The sequence below is a fragment of the Pelodiscus sinensis genome, chromosome 3, assembly GCF_052426305.1.
Source record: "Pelodiscus sinensis isolate ZL-2025 chromosome 3, ASM5242630v1, whole genome shotgun sequence".
Taxonomy (NCBI): Eukaryota; Metazoa; Chordata; order Testudines; family Trionychidae; genus Pelodiscus; species Pelodiscus sinensis.
The window spans coordinates 6,495-26,529 of NC_143054.1; the positions used below are offsets into that span (position 1 = coordinate 6,495).

Here is a 20,035-nt window from a genome sequence, read left to right on the forward strand (position 1 = left end):
AGGAAAGCCTCCCCCTTCCGCTCACACAAATTGTGGAGCACACAACATGCCGCCACCACGGGATGGATGTTGTGCTCGGCCAGGTCTAGACGGGTGAGGAGGCATCGAAAGCGGGCTTTCAGTCGCCCGAAGGCCCCCTCCACCACGATGCAGGCCCTGGTCAGCCTGGCATTGAAGGCCTGGCGGGAGGGATTGAGGTGCCCCGTGCAGGGCTTCATGAGCCAGGGCTGCAGTGGGTAGGCGGCATCCCCCACCAGGCACACGGGCATGTCCATGTCCCCAACCCTGATGTGGCGGTCGGGGAAGAAGGCCCCGTCCTGCAGCCGCTGGCACACAGAGGAGTTGCGGTACACCCGGGCGTCGTGTGCTTTGCCGGACCAGCCCACATTAATGTCCGTGAACTGTCCCCGGTGGTCACACATGGCCTGCAGGATCACGGAGAAGTACCCCTTTCTGTTGACATACCAGGACGCCTGGTGCGTCCCGTCGATGGCCCCCCGCAGTTGGGGAAGCCGAGGGTGCCGAATCCCCGGATGACGGCGTCCGGGTCGGCGAGGCGGACCACCCTGCGGAGCAGCACCCGGTTGATGGCCTTGACCACCTGCGGAGAGAGACACAGCAAAGCGCCAATCAGTGGGGCGCCCGGGTGGCTGGGAGCGTGCGTGCCCTGGCAGTGCCCCGCACCCCACTCCCAGAAGCAACCCCCCTGGCAGCGTGTAGTACGGCCGGGACAGCCCGACCCCTCCGGTGCGGGGTGCTTTCGCCTCCTCCCGCCCCCCCCCTTTGTCCCTGGGGCGGCCCATCCCCTCCTCGCAGCCCCCCTCCCCCCCGGCTCGGTGGCCGACAAGTGCCATACCTGCATGAGCACCGCGCCGACGGTGGATCTCCCCACGCTGAACTGGTTCCCGACGGATCGGTAGCTGTCCGGCGTGGAGAGCTTCCAGAGGGCGTTGGCCACCCGCTTCTGGAGGGGGATGGCGGGTCTCATGCGAGTGTCCCTTCTTTGCAGGGCAGGGGCGAGCCACTCGCAGAGCTCCAGGAAGGTGTCCCTCCTCATCCTGAAGTTCTGGGTCCACTGTCGGTCTCCCCAGCGCTCCAGGACGATGCGGTCCCACCAGTCGCTGCTGGTGTCCAGACGCCAGATGCGGCGGGGCATGGCGGGGCATGCCGGCGCCCGGGCGCTGCCGCAACTGCTCCATGGCCCCCAGGGTGGCCAGGCGGAGAGGCAGCCTCCAGCCATTGCTGGCAGGCTTGCAGCAGCAAGTCCATAAACTGCACCAGAAAGTGCAGGGTGAGCTCTGGCTCCATGTTGCCACCTGCGGCGGCGTCCCCGAAGGGAAGCACCAACACAGACGGGTGCAGAGAAAAACGCTTTGCTGTCCCTTGGCGAGGTAGGCAAGCAAGCGGAAAAACTGAGTACCGGTTGTCCAGGGGGGTCCCTTTAAGCACGAGCCTCAGATAGCCTCAGACAGCAGCCACACAAAGCAACTACTGACCTGATGCCCTGCCAGAACCGGTTTCAGCTGCCCTTAAATGCCCCCCCCGCGTCCAATCAGTGTGGACGCGCTAGTTCGAATTAGCAAAATGCTAATTCGAACTAGTTTTTAGTTCTAGATGTGCTAGTTCAAATTAGCTTAGTTCGAATTAACTAATTCGAAGTAAGTTAGTTCGAATTAGCGCTGTAGTGTAGACATACCCTCAGAAGCCCAGAGGTCCTCTCCCTCTTCCGCACCACGGCTCCAACAGGAGGAACCTGGTAGACCCCTGGGGCACCACTTTGTGTGCAAACAGCAGGTGGGGCAAGTACTTGTTCCAGTCCTACGTGTGCTGGTGCATAAAGGTCTTCAGCATCTGCTTTAGTGTCCCATGGAACCTCCCCAGTGGCCCCATGGATTGGGAGTGATATGCCAAGGCCTAGGAGAGCCAGACCCCGTACTTCTCCCACAAGCACCGGAGCAGGGCGGATATGAATCCCTGGTCCACGAGGGACCTCCTTGGGGAACCCCACCCTGCTGAAAATGGCAAGCACTGCATCTGCCACCGTGTCTGCCTCATGAGAGGGTAGAGCCACAGCCTCGGGGTAGCAAGTAGTGAAATACACCACTACCAGGATGTATTTCTCCTCTGTCTGGGTTGCCCTGCTGAGGGGCCCCACTAGATCCATCGCCACCCTCTGGAAAGGTTCCTCTATGATGGGCTGGGACCCCAAGGCAGCTTTCTTCCTCTCTAGGGCTTTCCCAGCCTCTGGCTGGAGTTACAAGACCAGCAGGACCGCTGCACACCTGCAAAGATCCCTGGCCAGTAAAAATTCTGCAGCGGCCTCAGCGGGGTGCACTAGATCCCGAGAATGGGACATCATGAGCCAGGTACAGCAGCCTATGGCGATACCTTTGGGGAGCCAGCAGCTGCTGGGGCCCCCATGACTCAGCCTTCCCTGGGGATCCCCTCTCCCACATGAACCTTTCCTGTCAGTCTCCCCCCAGGGACTGAGCTGCACCGAGGCCAGATCGGTCGCTCAGCTTCTGCAAGGAGGGATCTGCCTACATCTCGGCCTAGAATTCAGCAGCTGGGGCAGGGATAGGGACCTCTTCCCCAGGCCCCCTCCCCCACTGCCTGCGTCCAGGGTTCCACCTCTGTTGAGCCTGGCCCCCTGGGTCCCCCTGTCTGCTAGGATGGGACCTTGTGTCCCCTGCATGGTGCCCTCAAAGTGTGCTTGTCTGAAGTCCAGGGTCTGTATTTTGCTGCTCTCCTTTCATCCTTTGGACAGGATCCTGAACTCAAGCATCTCATAATCACTGCTGTCCAGGTTTCCACCAGTATTACTTCCTCTACTAATTCCTCCCTTGTTTGTGAGTAGTAGGACAAGTTGAGCATAGCCCCTCATATTTGTACCAATAAGTTGTTCCCAACATTCTCCAAAACTTCCTGGATTGTCTGTCTACCGTTGTATTGATCTTCCAATAGATATCAAGGTGATTTAAGTCCCTTGTGAGAACCAGGGCCTGTGATCTGGAAGCTTCTCTTAGCTGTCTGAAGAAAGCCTCATCTACCTCATCTGGAAGTCTATAGAATGGGCTACCTATGGAGGTGGTGGAATTTCCATCCCTAGAGGTTTTTAAGTCCTGGCTTGACAAAGCGCGGGCTGGGATGATTTAGTTAGGGTTGGTCCTGCTTTGGGCAGGGGGCTAAACTCGATGACCTCCTGAGGTCTCTTCCAGCCATAGGATTTTCTGATTCTATGACATGGCTTTTGACAATAACCTGTAACCTACTAACCTCTTTTTTGTCCTATGACTGCAGAGGTGCAAATTAGTCATGTCACATTGAATTGTTTCCCAGACCTGAAGAATCCTAGAACTGGAAGGGACCTCAAAAGGTCATCGAGCCCAGTCTCCTGCCCTCACAACAGGACCAAGCACTGTCTAGATCATCCCTGACATGTGTCTGTCTAACCTGCTCTTAAATATCTCCAGTGAGGGAGATTCCACAACTTCCCTAGGCAATTTATTCCAGTGTTTAACCATCCTGACAGGTAGAAAGTTTTTCCTAATGTTCAACTAAACCACCCTAGCTGCAGTGTAAGCCCATTGCTTCTTGTCCTATCAGCAGAGGCCAAGGAGAACAATTTTTCCTCCCTCCTCCCTTTTAGCTACTTGAAAACCACTATCATATTCTCTCTGTCATCTCTTTTCTAAACTAAACAAGCCCAATTCTTTCAGTCTTCTCTCAGAGGTCATATTTTCTAGACCTTTCACCATTTTTGTCGCTCTTCTCTGGACGTTCTCTGATTTCTCCATTTTTCTTGAAATGTGGCACCCAGAACTTGACACAATACTCCAGTTGAGACCTAATCAGCACAGGGTAGAGCAGAAGAATAACTTGTGTCTTGCTCACAACACACCTGTTAATGCATCCTAAAATCACGTTTGCGTTTTCCCAACTGTGTCACACTGCTGATTTATGTTTAACTATGACCCCTAGATCCCTTTCTACAGTACTCTTTCCTAGACAGTCACTTCCCATTCTGTATGTGTGAAACTGATTGTTCCTTCCTAAGTGGAGCACTTTGCATGTTTCCTTATTAAAGTTCATCCTGTTTACCTCAGACCATTTCTCTAGTTGTTCTAGATCATTTTGAATTTTGACCCTATCCTCCAAAGCACTTGCAATCTCTCCCAGCTTGGTATCCTCTGCAAACATAACAAGTGTAGTCTCTATGCTGTCATCTGTATCGTTGATGAAAATATTGAACAGAACCGGTCCCAAAACAGACCCTTGTGTAACCCCACTTGTTGTGCCCTGCCAGCATGATTGTGAACCGATAATAACTACTCTGAGACTGGCTGCCCAGCCTGTTATGCACCCATCTTATAGTAGCCCCATCTAGGTTGCATTTCCCTAGTTTATTGATAAGAAGGTCATGCAAGACCATGTCAAATACCTTACTAACATCTAGTTATACTACATCCTCCGCTTCTCCCTTATCCACAAGGCTTGATATCCTATCAAAGAAAGCTATCAGATTAGTCTGACGATTTGTTCTTTACAAATCCATGCTGGCTGTTACCTATCACCTTATTATCTTCCAGATGTTTGCAGATGGATTCCTTAATTATTTGCTCCATTATTTTCCCTGGCACAGAAGAGGCTGTGTAACTCAAAACCTTATCTCTTGTGACAACAGGAGTTGGTCAATAAAAGATATTATTTCAACCACTTTGGCTCTCTAATACCCTGGGACTAGCACAACTGCAATACTTAGAAACGAGGATGACCATTTCAGATGGTGTTTGGTTCTGCCATGAGGGCAGGGGACTGGACTTGATCATCTTTCAAGGTCCCTTCCAGTTCTAGTAAGTGTTCTAGGATTCTAGTAGTCATAACTAATCAATGGAACAACATAACTACGAGCACAGTGGATTCTCTCACTTGAAGTTTTTAAATAAATAAAGACTGGATATCTTTCTAAAATATATGCTATAGATTAACCAGAAGTTACAGGACTGATCTAGTAATTACTAAGTGCAATTCTATGATCTGTGTACATAGGTGGTTGAACTACCTGATATTAATGATCCCTTCTGGCTTTAAAAGCTAAAAAAAAACAAAAAACCGTAAGGGATAACGTATATAGAAAGTAAATATCACAGTAGGTCAGTGGTCTCCAACCTTTTTATACCCAAGATCACTTTTTAAATCTCAGAACAGGTGAAGATCTACCGCCCCACCCCTTCCTTGAAGCCCCACCCTCTCTATTCTCCTCCTGTCCATCACTTGCTATCCCCAGCCCTTATTTACACACTCTGATAAACAGTTTATTTTTAAATTATGCGATATATAAAATTAAAATCACGTGTTTATAGTTATGAAATAAATGGTCTGGTTTTTATTCATCCTCCTCCGGGCCTGACGCCTCTCCTCCCCCCCCCCCCCCCCGCAGCACAGGGAAACCCTGTGCATGCCTGCCCCGGGGCCAAACCCCTGTGGCAACCTGCCCCGGGGGCAATCCCCCCCCCCCCCCACGGCAGGGCCAAACCCCCTCTCCCACAGCACAGCCATCCCCCTCCCTTCCCCTCCTGCAGCACAGCCAACCCCTGTGGGTGCCTACCCCCCCTCCTGCAGCACAGCCAAACCCCGTGGCTGACCCCCGCTCCCGTGGTGCAGGGAAACCCCAGTGCTTGACTCACCCCTCCAGCACCGGCAGCACAGGGAAGCTGCTGCACTCCTCCTCCAGGGCCAACGCCCCCTCCCCCAGCATGCAACAGAACTGTGGGAGGGGAGCAGCCCGCGCACTTCTGGAAGCCCTGGAAGTGACGCGGGCTTCAGACAGGACTTCTGTCCACCCCGCGGGAAGCTGGCACTACACTAGAGGTAGGTAGTGGGGCTTCTCGGAGCTGGGGGGAAAATGGGGGGTAGGAGTGCCCGAATGCCTCGCGATCGACTGGTCGAGGACTCGCGATCGACTCAATGGGTTGGTGACCACGGCAGTAGGTAATGGGAAGACTTCCCTCTCTCCAATTTGGACAGCACCTTCCATTTTTTGCTTGTCTTGAGGATGAAAAGTTTTAGAACTATTTGGAATAAGAATGAAACCTATGCAGTGTATTTGGTTCATTTCTGACTCAGAGAGAAGGAACACCATCTATTGAATCACTAACATCACTTCCTACAGCACCTGCATTTTCAGTGTCTCTGGTCCTAGCCATGTTGAGAATGCATTTAGCTTTACAGCTCAAGATACATAGCTTCAGGAATACAACTCACTTCCAGTGTGTGTGTGTCAGTGCGCCACAAGCATCCAGAGCAAGCTTATTCAATGAACCTCCCACAGAAAAAGAGTCCAACTGTCATTTCCAATCACCATTAAGTCATTTGTCAGTAGCAAAAAATATTTTATAATAAATTACAGAACAAAATAAAATGTCAAACATGGGACTGCAGTGACATTTCAGTTATCTTGTTTGTCATTCAGAGAAAACTTCATTTAGAAAAAAGTTCCTGAAAAAGACCTTTCTAATCTCTAATAAAACTTCAGGAAACAATGCTGTGACACTGGGAATTCAAGTTCACAACCATTTGGAGAAAATGGGAAAGTGCAATCCTTATTTTGCTTTAAAAGTCACAATGGCAAAAGGTTAAACACCTAAAGTCAGAACTCCAGCTCACTGTAACCAACTAATTTTGCAAGCATAGACATTTAAGATAAAGTACTTCTCAGAAGTTAGAATGCATACAGGGCTGCACTGGTGTCTTCATAGCACAGGAGGTGGTGGACTTTTTTCTCTTGTTGTTCTCTCTAGTCAAAGGGGTTGTAGCCTTCTGCATCTAAAAGTCCCTCTTAGTGGCTGCTTCTATTTTGGTACTTCATCCTTGTCTCCTGCATGAAGTTTCTGAAGGCTGGTTCTTCATGGCTTTCCTCAGTGACTAGAGAAAAAAAATCATAAATCAATTCTGCATAAGATTCTGAGTTAAGGCAGGAGTAATGCTACTGGGAACATAGAATAACATGGAACATGTCGGGGGGGGGGGGGTGGAACCAATGGCCCACAGGCTAGATCCAGTCCCTGGCCTACTTAGATTTGGTCCCTGGCAAGGCTCGGAGCTTCCCTCTGCAGTGGGCCAAACCAGCACTCACTTCCAGTCCCACGACATGAGCAGAGCCCTGGAGCAAAATGTGAGTATCTTTATTTATTGCTCCGCACTTGTGTGTTCCCCAATTGATTTCTCCGTGGGTCAATGGCCACTGACCAAAAAAGGTTTTCTACCCCAATCTAGGTCTTCATCTCCTTGGCTCACTCAAGTCCTAGGAACTCACAGGAAAGGAATATGAGAAGCTAGAAAGTCAGAAAGGAAAATAGAAACGGTGCAAGTTGATATGGTCACTCATGCCCTAAGCTGAAGGGAAAAGGTGACAGCTGCCAAAAGCAGAACTTTGTGGGACTGCCAAAGAGGAAAAGACACTGAGCAATTTGACATAGCAGTGAAAGGTATAGCCAGTGACAGCATCGTAATTTCTCTTCTAAAATGTTAACTTTCTAAAATCTTAGCCTCTCCCTCTGACATCTTTTCATGAATATGTAACCATTAGCTCAAGCACTATGCAGTTAAAAACAAAACTTCTCATCTCCCCCTTCCCCCAGCTCAATCCACCACCTCTCAACATCACTATCCTGCCTGGCACTCATCCTTCATCAGATTCGCTCTAGGTTCTCAAATCCAGACATTTGTCTAAATCTTGCTGATTTTTTTCTGTCTCTAAGGCCTTGTCTACACGGCAAAATTTTATTCTCAAAAGGCAGATTTTGACAACAAAACAGGGGAGGTGTACACACTGCAATGACACTTTTTGGTGAAAAAACTCTTCAGTTTCAGTGACAAACACACCTCAATGAGTGTCAGTGTAGAAACTACCATTTACTAGATCACAGAACTGGCCTTCCCTGGTGTCCCACAATCTGCCATGATCATTTTGCTCATTGTTTTGAACTCTGCTGTCCTGCAAGCATGCATGTGTGTGAGAGAGAGAGAGAAACTACTGTGCTGAGCAGAATCAAGGCAGAAGGAAGATGTCAGGCATGTGTCTCTGTCTGGCTGCTGTCTGAACTTAAGGAGACAGCATGCTGACACATTCACTCTTGCCCAGCATACATAGATGAATGTAGGAGATAGCTGTGTAGAGAGTCTCTGGGTTAAGCTAAAAGGGGTAAAAAATGAGGGTGATATCATGCTAGGAGTCTACTACAGGCCACCTAGCCAGGTGGAAGAGGTGGATGAGGCCTTTTTTAAACAATTAACAAAACTATCCAAAGCCCAAAATTTGGTGGTGATGGGGGACTTCAACTATCCAGACATATGTTGGGAAACTAATACAGCGAGGCACAGGCTATCCAATAAGTTTCTGGACTGCATTGGAGACAACTTTCTGTTTCAGAAGGTTGAAAAAGCTACCAGAGGAGAAGCTGTTCTGGATTTGGTTTTAACAAATAGGGAGGAACTAGTTGAGAACTTGAAAGTGGAAGACAGTATAGGGGACAGTGATCACGAAATAATAGAGTTCATGATCTTAAGGAAAGGTAGAAGGGAGACCAGCACAATTGAGGTAATGGATTTCAGGAAGGCAGATTTTGATAAGCTCAGAGAACTTGTAGGTAAGGTCCCATGGGAAGCAAGACTGAAGGGAAAAACAACTGAGGAGAGTTGGAAGTATTTCAAAGGGACGTTGTTAAGGGCCCAAAAGCAAACAATTCCGCTGTGTAGGAAAGATAGAAAATATGGCAAAAGACCAGCTTGGCTTAACAAGGAGATCTTGCACGATCTCAAAATAAAAAAGGAGTCATATAAAAAATGGAAACTAGGACAACTAACAAAGGAGGAATATAGGCAAGCAACACGGGAATGCAGGGGCAAGATTAGAAAGGCAAAGGCACAAAATGAGATCAAACTAGCTACAGGCATAAAGGGAAACAAGAAGACCTTTTATAAATACATTAAAAGCAAGAGGAAGACCAAGGACAGGGTAGGCCCATTGCTTAGTGAGGAGGGAGAAGCAGTAACAGGGAACTTGGAAATGGCGGAGATGCTCAATGACTTCTTTGTTTCGGTCTTCACCGAGAAGTCTGGAGGTGTGCCTAACGTAGTGAATACAAGCAGAGAGAGGGTAAGTTTAGAAGATAGGATACACAAAGAACAAGTTAAAAATCATGTAGGAAAGTTAGATGTCAGCAAGTCACCAGGTCCTGATGAAATGCATCCCAGGATACTCAAGGAGCTGATAGAGGAGGTATCTGAGCCTTTAGCTATGATCTTTGAAAAATCATGGCAGACGGGAGATTCCAGAAGACTGGAAAAGGGCAAATATTGTGCCCATCTATAAAAAGGGGAAGAAGAACAACCCAGGAAACTACAGACCGGTCAGTTTAACGTCTGTCCCAGGGAAGATAATGGAGCAGGTAATTAAGGAAATCATATGCAAACACTTGGAAGGTAATAAAGTGATAGGGAATAGCCAGCATGGGTTTGTGAAGAACAAGTCATGCCAAACTAATCTGATAGCTTTCTTTGATAAGATAACGAGCCTTGTGGATAAGGGAGAAGCGGTGGATGTCATATACCTAGACTTTAGTAAGGCATTTGATACGGTCTCGCATGATATTCTTATTGATAAACTAGGCAAATATAACTTAGATAGGGCCACGATAAGGTGGGTGCATAATTGGCTGAATAACCGTAGTCAGAGAGTTGTTGTTAATGGTTCTAAATCCTGCTGGAAAGGGATAACAAGTGGAGTTCCTCAAGGGTCTGTTTTGGGACCCGTACTGTTCAATATCTTCATCAATGATGTAGATATTGGGATAGAGAGTACGCTTATTAAGTTTGCAGATGATACCAAACTGGGTGGGGTTGCAACTTCTTTGGAGGATAGGGACATAATTCAAAATGACCTTAGCAAGTTAGAGAAATGGTCAGAGGTAAACAGGATGAGGTTTAATAAAGAGAAATGCAAAGTGCTCCACTTAGGAAGGAACAATCAGTTCCATACACACAAGATGGGAAGCGACTGTCTAGGAAGGAGCATGGTGGAAAGGGATCTAGGGGTCATAGTGGACCACAAGTTGAATATGAGCCAACAGTGTGATGCTGTTGCAAAAAAAGCAAATATGATTCTAGGTTGTATCAACAGGTGTGTTGTAAGCAAAACTCGTGAAGTCATTCTGCCGCTCTACTCTGCACTAGTTAGGCCTCAGCTGGAGTACTGTGTCCAGTTCTGGGCGCCACATTTCAAGAAAGATGTGGAGAAATTGGAAAGGGTACAGAGAAGAGCGACAAGAATGATTAAAGGTTTAGAGAACATGACCTATGAAGCCAGGCTTCATGAACTGGGCTTGTTTAGTTTGGAAAAAAGAAGATTAAGGGGGGACATGAGAGCGGTTTTCAAATATCTAAAAGGGTGTCACAAGGAGGAAGGAGAAAATTTGTTCCTCTTGGTTTCTGAGGACAGGACAAGGAGTAATGGGCTGAAAGTGCAGCAGGGGAGGTTTAGATTGGACATTAGGAAAAAATTCCTAACTGTCAGGGTGGTCAAATATTGGAATAAATTGCCAAGGGAGGTGGTGGAATCTCCCTCTCTGGAGATATTTAAGAACAGGTTAGATAGACATCTGTCAGGGATGGTGTAGATGGAGCTTGATCCTGCCTTGAGGGCGGGGGGCTGGACTCGATGACCTCTCGAGGTCCCTTCCAGTCCTATTATTCTATGATTCTATAAATACTCCCCCCAATACACACTGCCATTCTCTTGCTCCCAAACTCCCTGTCACACGTTCCCCCATTCTCCCCCATTGCAGTTTTAAAGTGGCAGGCAATCTAGTAGGATGCCCTTGAAACAAAGGGATTGAGAAACCTGCATCATTTGATGCTGTAGCTAGCCCATGAGGCATTGCAAACCCTCCCCAAAGCACTCTGGGGCCAGTTGCACAATGGGCTAGCTACCCACAGTGTCAATGCTTGTATGTATGCACTCTGCTGGCACAAAGAACATAGCATGGACATGCAAAAGTGGTTTAATTAAAGTGCTTTAATTAAAAAGGCAAAACTTTGTGACAAAACTCCACAGTGTAGACATAGGCTAAGATATAGCCTTTCTTTTCCATCCACGTAGTTTAAACAGCCATCCAAGTCTTACATCTCAATTATTGCAGCATTGTTCTCTCTAGCCTTGAAAAATGCAATCTTGCCCTGCTTATATCCATTCAGAATGCTGGTTGAAAGAATTTTCCAAGCTTCTTTGACCAGGTCATTTGTCTCTTAGAATCATAGAATACTAGGACTGGAAGGGACCTCGAGAGGTCATTGAGTCCAGTCACCTGCCCTCATGGCAGGACCCAGTACTGTCTAGACCATCCCTGATAGACATTTATCTAATCTACTCTTAAGTATCTCCACAGATGGAGATTCCACAACCTCCCTAAGCAATTTATTCCAGTGTTTAGCCTGAGAGTCAGGAACTTTTTCCTAATGTCCAACCTAAACCTCCCTTGTTGAAGTTTAAGCCCATTGCTTCTTGTTCTATCCTCAGAGGCGAGGAAGAACAATTTTTTTCACTCCTCCTTGTGACACCCTTTTAGATACCTGAAAACCGCTATCATGTCCCCTCGCAATCTTCTCTTTTCCATACAGGAAGTCCCCGGGTTACATCAATCCGACTTACGTCGGATCCCTAGTTACAAATGGGGGGGAGGGGGACGCAGCTAGTGTGGGATGCCTCCCCCACTGTCGCCACCTCCGGCGGCACGGGGGGCGCTTCCCCCCAGCAGATCAGGGAGATGCGGAGCTGGCGCCCCCCCACCCCCAGCAGACCAGGGAGACGCAGAGCGGCTTTTCTCTCTGCGGAGGACACGGGCGGCAGGACCACCGAGACGCGCCGTGGTCCCGTCGCCCATGTCCTCTGAGGCGAGAAAAGCCGCTCCGTGTCTCCCTGGTCTGCTGGGGGGAAGCGCCCCCTGCGCTGCCAGAGGCGGCGACAGTGGGGGAGGCACCCCGCACTAGCTGCACCCCGGCGGTGGCATTTCCATTCAGGCGGCGCTGAGGGAGCCCGGCGTGCCCAGTGCATTGTGGGACTGGGCTGGGAGTTCCGTTCACGGGAGGAGGCGGAGAGAGGGCGAGGAGCGAGCTGGTAAGAGGGAGACCGGGGGGGGAGGGGGGCAGGCGGGGAGATTTAAAGGGGAATCTGCCTCCGCCGTTAAACACCCTGCCCTGCACCGGGCTGCAGCCTCCGGGCACTGCAGCGGCCGGTGGGGGTGCACGCTTGGCCCCAGCCCCAGAGCCTGGCCGCGGGAGGGGCGGGGGAAGGGGATGAGAAGCGCTGCCGGGGCCGCTTTAAAAAACTCCCCGCGCTGAGGCCGGCAGACGACAGGTTACATTTTTCACCCGCCGACATTTTTGTTGCTGCTGGGGCCCCACGCCGTAGAGTCCCCTGGTCGGGGAGCCTGGCGCGTGCCGCTCGTGGGGAACTTTCCACCCTCTCCCCGCCCTCCCCAGGGCTGCGGCGGCGGCAATGGGGGGAGGCTGCGGCACTTCGCCTCCAAAGGCTGCCCCGGCACCTCTGCTTGCAGTGAAGGGTTAACTCTGCTCCTGCTGACATTTTACCTGTTCCCCCCTTCCTCCGCGCTTTTCCTGGTAATAATTTCGTGTGTAAGGGAGATCGTCCGTGCCCCCCACCCCCGCTTCTGCACAGCTCTGTGGAGGAGCCTCCAGGGGTGGGGTGGGGTGTTGGAAGGGGACTGCTGTGTGCGCGGCTCTTTCCTGTGCACCGCCAGCCGGGCTCCCACACGGCTGCACAAAGAGCAGCAGTAGAGGCCCTTGCTTGCCTTTAAAGGCAGCAGCTTGAAATTTAAGGTGTCCCAGAGCCATGTCTATCTGGAGCCCTCAGCGCTACACTCAATGGAGAAATGCTCGTTTGCAGTTTTTCACCCTGTAGATATCCCTCACTTGTGTTGCTATTCCCTGTCCTTGGGTTTATTTTGTGTAGGTACCTGGTCCTGTTCCGAGACGCGCCGCCTGACAGGCGGTTCAGCCGCCGCTGCCCCGAGCGCCGCAGGGGAAGCGCCCCCCACGCCGCGGGAGGCGGCGACAGTGGGGGAGGCACCCCGCCCCGCCAGCTTTGGGTCCATTGGCCCTGTGGACGCCCCTGGGCAGCTCCAACACTCCCCGCTGTCGGCTCGAAGGAGGGTCTTGAGAATAAAGCTTGAGAATAAAGGACTGAGAGAAGTGAGGTGTGGGAGAATAAAACTGAGCTCTGGAGAAATGTTTGGCTAGAGTTTCCCCTACAATATGTACCAGTTCCGACTTACATACAAATTCAACTTAAGAACAAACCTACAGTCCCTATCTTGTACGTAACCCGGGGACTGCCTGTACTAAACAAATCCAGCTTTTTCAGTCTTCCTTCATAGGTCATGTTCTCTAGACCTTTAATCATTCTTGCTGCTCTTCTCTGGACCTTCTCCAATTTCTCCACATCTTTCTTGAAATGTGGTGTCCAGAACTGGACACAGTACTCCAACTGAGGCCTAATCAGCACAGAGAAGAGCGGAAGAATGACTTCTCTTGTCTTGCTCATAACACACCTGTTAATGCATCCTAGAATCATGTTTGCTTTTTTTGCAACTGTGTCACACTGTCTCATATTTAGCTTATGGTCCACTATATCCCCTAGAGCCCTTTCTGCCATGCTCCTTTCTAGACAGTTGCTTCCCATTCTGTATGTGTGAAACTGATTGTTCCTTCCTAAATAGAGCACTTTGCATTTGTCCTTATTAAACTTCTTCCTGTTTACCTCACACCATTTCTCCACTTTGTCCAGATCATTTTGAATTATGACCCTATTCTCCAAAGAAGTTGCAACCCCTCCCAGCTTGGTATCATCTGCAAACTTCGTAAATGTACTCTCTATGCCGATATCTAAATCGTTGATGAAGATATTGAACAGAACTGGTCCCAAAACAGACCCCTGCAGAAACCCACTTGTTATACCTTTTCAGCAGGATTATGAATCGTTAATAACTACTCTGAGAATAGTTATCCAGCCAGTTATGCACCCACTTTATAGTAGCCCCATCTAAGTTGTATTTGCCTGGTTTATTTATAAGAATATCATCATGCAAGACCGTTTCAAATGCCTTACTAAAGTCTAGGTATACCACATCCACCGCTTCTCCCTTAACCACAAGACTCGTTATCCTATCAAAGAAAGCTATCAGATTGGTTTGACATGATTTGTTCTTTACAAATCCATCCTGGCTGTTCCCTATCATTTTATTATCTTCCAAGTGTCTGCAGATGGTTTCCTTAATTACTTGCTCCATCATCTTTCCTGGCACAGAAGTTAAACTGACTGGTCTGTAGTTTTCTGGGTTATTTCCCTTTTTTCCTCTTGCATCCTTCTTCTGGCTCTCCCTTATCACATCAAACAAACCTACTTGCATTCCTCTTCCAGAATATTCAACATCAATCCCTACTACATCAATCATCTCATTTGCTATTGAGCTGCTGATACTTGTCTCTGATCCATCCACAAGGGCAGCCTCCACAGCATACCTGTTAGTCCTTGTTTGAAAGTGTTTCTCCATTGCTGCTCTTAACTCATGGGTGGTGCCCCCACAAACTTCCACAAAGGTGTCTCATTTTCACCTTCAAATTCCTTCTCAAAACTCTTTGCCATGATGCCAACAAAAAAGTTGACGATATTTTGACTATCGCTGAGCAAAGACCATTGGCTACATGGCTGACTCCTTGTATTCCTCTGTCCATTTATCTCTTTTGTCCTATATTTAGATTGTAAACTCTGAGGCAGGTAGTGTTTTTCTGCTCTGTTTGTACATCACCTAGGACAACTGAGTGCTGCTCCACGAAAACCAGTTACAAACCCTATGTACCTGTTGTTCTTTGAGATGGAATGAACATGAGCAACACATTCTATCTGTGCACAAATCAAATGCACAGTTGCTGGAAATTTAATGGTATCCACAGGGCCACCCCTAGTGCCCCTTGGAATCCCACACTTACGCACCTGTGAGATCAGCTGTTGTGACACTCTAGATGCAGCTACTATAAAGTGGGTGCATAACTGTCTGGATAACTGTTCTCGGAGAGTAGTTATTAGTGGTTCTATGGAAACAAAAGGTTTCTACAAGCATGTTAGCAATAAGGGTGATCAGAGAGGGTGTGGGGCCCTTACTGGATGAGGGAGGTAACCTAGTGTCAGATGATGTGGGAAAAGCTGAAGTACTCAATGCTTTCTTTGCCTCTGTCTTCACGGACAAGGTCAGCTCCCAGACTACTGCACTAGGCAACACAGTATGGGAAGGAGGTGGACAGCCCTTGGTGGGGAAAGAACAGGTTAGGAATTATTTAGAAAAGCTAAACATACACAAATCCATGGGTCCAGGTTTAATGCAACTGAGGGTTCTGAGGGAGTTGGCAAATGTCACTGCAGAGCCTTTGGCCATGATCTTTGAAAACTCGTGGAGATAGGGAGAGATCCCGAATGATTGGAAGAAGGCAAAGTCAGCCTGACCAATTTGATTAGCTTCTATGATGAGGTACGATTAGCAGGCTCTGTGGATACGGGGAAGTCAGTGGATGTGATGTACCTTGATTTTAGCAAAGCTTTTGATACAGTCTCCCACAATATTCTTGCCAGAAAGTTAAGGGAATATGGATTGGATAAATGAACTGTAAGATGGATAGAAAACTGGCTAGACTGTCGGGCCCAATAGGTAGTGATCAATGGCTTGATGTCAGGTTGGCGGTCGGTTTCTAGTGGAGTGCCCCAGGGATCTGTTCTAGGACTGGTTTTGTTCAACATCTTTATTAATGACCTGGATGAGGGGATGGATTGCACCCTCAGGAAGTTCACAGAGGACACTAAGCTAGGGTGAGAGGTAGATACACTGGAGGGCAGGGATAGGGTCCAGAGTGACCTGGACAGATTAGAGGATTGGGTCAAAAGAAATCTGATGAGGTTCAACAATGACAAGTGAAGAGTCCTGCACTTGGGATGGAAGGATCCCAAACATTGTTACAGGCTGGGGACCAACTGGCCAAGCAGTAGTTCTGCAGAAAAGGACCTAGGGATTACAGTCGATGAGAAGCTGGATATGAGTCAACAGTGTGCCCTTGTAACCAAGAGAGCCAATGGTGTATTAGAGTGCATTAGGAGGAGCATTGCCAGGATATCCAGGGAAGTGATTATTCCCCTTTATTTGGCTCTGGTGAGGCTACATCTGGAGTATTGTGTCCAGTTCTGGGCCCTCCACTATAGAAAGGATGTGGACACATTGGAGAGGGTCTGGCAGATTGGCAACCAAAATGATTAGGGGGCTAGAACGCATGACCTATGAGGAGAGACTGAGAGATTTGGGTTTGTTTAGTCTGCAGAAAAGAAGAGCGAGGGGGGATTTGATAGCAGCCTTCAACTTCCTGAAGTGAGGTTCCAAAGAGGATAGAAAGAGGCTGTTCTCAGTAGTGATGGATGGCAGAAAAAGGAGCAATGGTCTCAAGTTATAGTGGGAGAGGTCTGTGTTGGGTATTAGGAAAAACTTTCACGAGGAGGGTGGTGAAGCACTGGGATGGGTTACCTAGAGAGGTGGTGGAATCTCTATCCCTGGAGGTTTTTAAGTCTCAGCTTGACAAAGCCCTGGCTGGGTTGATTTAGTTGGGATTGGTCCTGATTTGGGCAGGGGCTGGACTTGATGACCTCCTGAGGTCTCTTCCAACTCTATGATTCTATGAGTTTCAGGGTGAGATGACACAGAAGAGTCCTCATCATTCGAGGTTGGGTCATCATCCTCCTGGTAGGCTGACCTATTCAGGGATGGCAAGGAGTGGCTCTTGATGGTGCTGATGGAGTTGGCTAAGGCTGTATCTACTGTGCTCAACATGATGCCTAGAGGTCTAAGTAAGGCCAATTGGCTGGAAGTGGCATACGAGGGGGCAGCCATTGAGGTGGTTGCCATTGCAGTACTGGTTGTTGCTGCTACTCTGCGTGCTTTGGGGTGTGGGTACCGACCAAGGGCTTGTCATCCTCATCACTCAAAAACAGTGGTGCTGACCTTGCAGAAGTGGAAAGCACAAACTTGCTGGATGTGGGTGTGCAGTCGGTGCTCAGTAACGTGGTTTTGGGCACCGAAGTGATCCTGAAGTCCTCCACAGTAGTAAAAGGGAGCGATCCAAGGATCACAAGAGCTGGTGACAGTGTGGAGGGTGTTACCGCTGTAATCTGTGGTGCCACTGGTGCCAGATGAGAGGCCATTGGTGCTGCATGTTTGTGCCCTCTTCTGCACCAGAGATGGTATTGGTGCCAACGATGACAAAGTGAGGCTTGGCTTCCTTCAGTGCTAATGGTGCCTCAGCCAGTTTGGTCTTTGCTTTTGTTAGTGCCAAAGCGGTCTCAGACTGCCAGTGGTGCTGATTTAGACTTTGGCTTTACTGGAGCCTTGGTGCCTGTCTTGGTAAGGTCCTTGGACGCTCGGGAACTGTTGGTACCAGACAGTCCCGGTACTTCCCTGTCCAGTGCCCTGATAGATATGGTGCAGGGGGTATCCTAGGTGCTTGCCCCCATTTCTTTGAGTAAGATCTCTTCCTGGAATGCTTAGATTAGAGGAAGTCTCTGGTGCTCAAGTCCGACAGAGCCACCTTCTTGGACCTGGCTAGCGCACACCACCGGAAAAAGCAGAGTGGCAGCGGGGGATGCGGGAGAGGGATCTTGGGTTGATCGGGCAGAAGCGGGACAAGCAGCTGTTGCTGCTGCTAGGTCCCTTGGTAAAGGCAGCATGTGTGTGTGTGTGGGGGGGGGAAGAGTACTATCAGTGAGTGGAACACCGGAACTCCTACTAACTGTGAGGATCAGAACAAATCCCCATACACACTGTGAGGACACGTGGCTCCTGTGTGTGACTAAGTTTAAGAATTCAATCTAATATCAAAATTCCCCATGGATTGTTGGTTAAAAGAAGGAACTTTAAAGAGAAAAGTGAGTACTTCAAACTCCAGTATTTTTACTGAAACCAGCAAGGAAAATACTGAGGCAGCTCATGTTAATTATGAAAAATTTCAGCTGACTAATAAGAAACGCAGGTATTGTGAGGACTATTTGGCATTTGGATTCACAAGCAATGGAAATGAAGATGCTCCAGGTGCCCAGTGTGTAGTGTGCAACAAAATATTATCTAATAGTTGTTTAGTACCTGCTAAATTGCGAAGACATTTTGAAACAAATCATCCAGAATACAAAGATAAAGACATTCATTTTTTTAAGCAAAAGCTTGAATTGCTTGAAAAAAGTAAACTCTTCATGTCAAAAATTGCCAAATCTGATAATGAAAATGCAACAGAGGCATCTTACAAAGTAAGCTATCGTATATCGCTCGCCGAAGAAACACACACTATTGGGGAATCACTCATAAAACCATGTGCAAAAGATATTGTGATGTGTATGTTGGATCAGGAGTCTAGTAAAAAAGTTGAGGCTGTGCCACTATCAAACAATACTGTCACATGTCGTATTCACGATCTTGCTGCTGACATCGAGAAGGAGCTTATTTTTCAGCTGCATTTATGTGATGCATATGCATTACAATTAGACGAGTCCACTGACGTTGCAGGTCTTGCAGTTCTGCTTGTATTTGTCCGTTATGATTTTAATAGTTCTATTGAAGAAAACTTACTTTTATTTTTATGTGAATTTTTGCAAACCAATACAACTGGTGAGAATATATTCAATTGTATCAATAACTTTATGAAAACACATCAAATAAGCTGGGAAAAATGTGTTGATGTGTGCAGTGATGGTGCCAAAGCAATGGTAGGAACAGTGGCTGGCGCTGTAACACGAATAAAAAATGTAGCACCAAACTGCACCAGCAGTCACTGCATTCTCCACAGACACGCTCTGGTAGTTAAGAATATTTCTCCCTCTCTTAAAAATGTGTTGGACGAAGCAGTACAGATTATTAATTACAGGCAGTCCCCGACTTACGCGGATCCGACTTATGTCGGATCCGCACTTACGAACGGGGCTTTCTCGCCCCAGAGCTCACAGGCAGCGGTCAGCCACCTCGAGCTCCAGGGTGAGAAAAGCTGCTCCCGGTGCCCCTGGTCTGCTGGGGATCGTCTCCAGCAGACCAGGGGCATCAGGAGCAAACCCGCAGCAGCAGCGGGTTCCCGCGCTTCTGAGGCTTTGCCAGAGCAAAGCCCTTCTGGAGACCTTCTCCAGCAGACCAGGGACAGTCTCCAGCAGACCAGGGGCACCGGGAGCAAAGCGGTCCGGCGCCAGAGCAAAGCCTCAGAGGCGAGGCACCCCCCCCCGCCGCCGCTTTGCTCCCTGTGTCCCTGGTCTGCTGGGGGGGGCGCAGCTAGTGTGCCCCCCCCCCCAGCAGACCAGGCTTTTGTTGTGGACCCTGGGGCAGAGCAGCTGGGGCGCTGCCGGTTGGTCCCGCAGCACCGCTCTGGGCACTACTGGAGCAACCCAGCAGCACCCCAGCTGCTCTGCCCCAGACGTCCCCAAGTCAGCCGTTGCTGAAACTGACCAGCGCTGACTACAGGAAGCCCGAGGCACAGTTGCTCTGCCCCGGGCTTCCTGGAATCAGCTGCTGATCAGTTTCAGCAGCAGCTGACTTGGGGTTCTTAAGTTGAATCTGTATGTAAGTCAGAACTGGCGGTCAGTTTCAGCAGTGGCTGAATCTGGACGCCAGTTCCGCCTTACATACAGATTCAACTTAAGAACAAACCTACAGTCCCTATCTTGTACGTAACCCGGGGACTGCCTGTATATAAAAACTCGACCATTACAATCAAGACTGTTCAAAATTATGTGTGAAGATATGGGTAGTCAGCACACAGCCCTGCTTCTACATACAGAAGTCAGGTGGCTATCACGAGGAAAAGTGCTGGTTAGATTATTTGAATTGTGTCATGAGCTCTCCGCAAATCTGATGGATCACAAATTCCAACTGTCTGATCGTTTAACAGACTTTTT

General features: G+C 48.8%; 1 protein-coding gene across 4 annotated transcripts in view; it reads right to left on the reverse strand.

The window, feature by feature from the left end:
- Positions 1–6,371: 6,371 nt before the first annotated feature.
- GPN1 (GPN-loop GTPase 1) overlaps positions 6,372–20,035 on the reverse strand; it is a 95,526-nt gene continuing 81,862 nt past the window's right edge. For all 4 annotated transcript variants that reach the window (XR_012899290.2, XM_075916266.2, XM_075916265.2 and 1 more), the window contains one exon: positions 6,372–6,924. Coding sequence is in view for 3 of the 4 variants with exons in the window: in XM_075916265.2 (XP_075772380.1) it covers positions 6,839–6,924 (86 nt within the window). In the remaining variant the exon portion in view is untranslated. The remainder of the gene's footprint in view (positions 6,925–20,035) is intronic.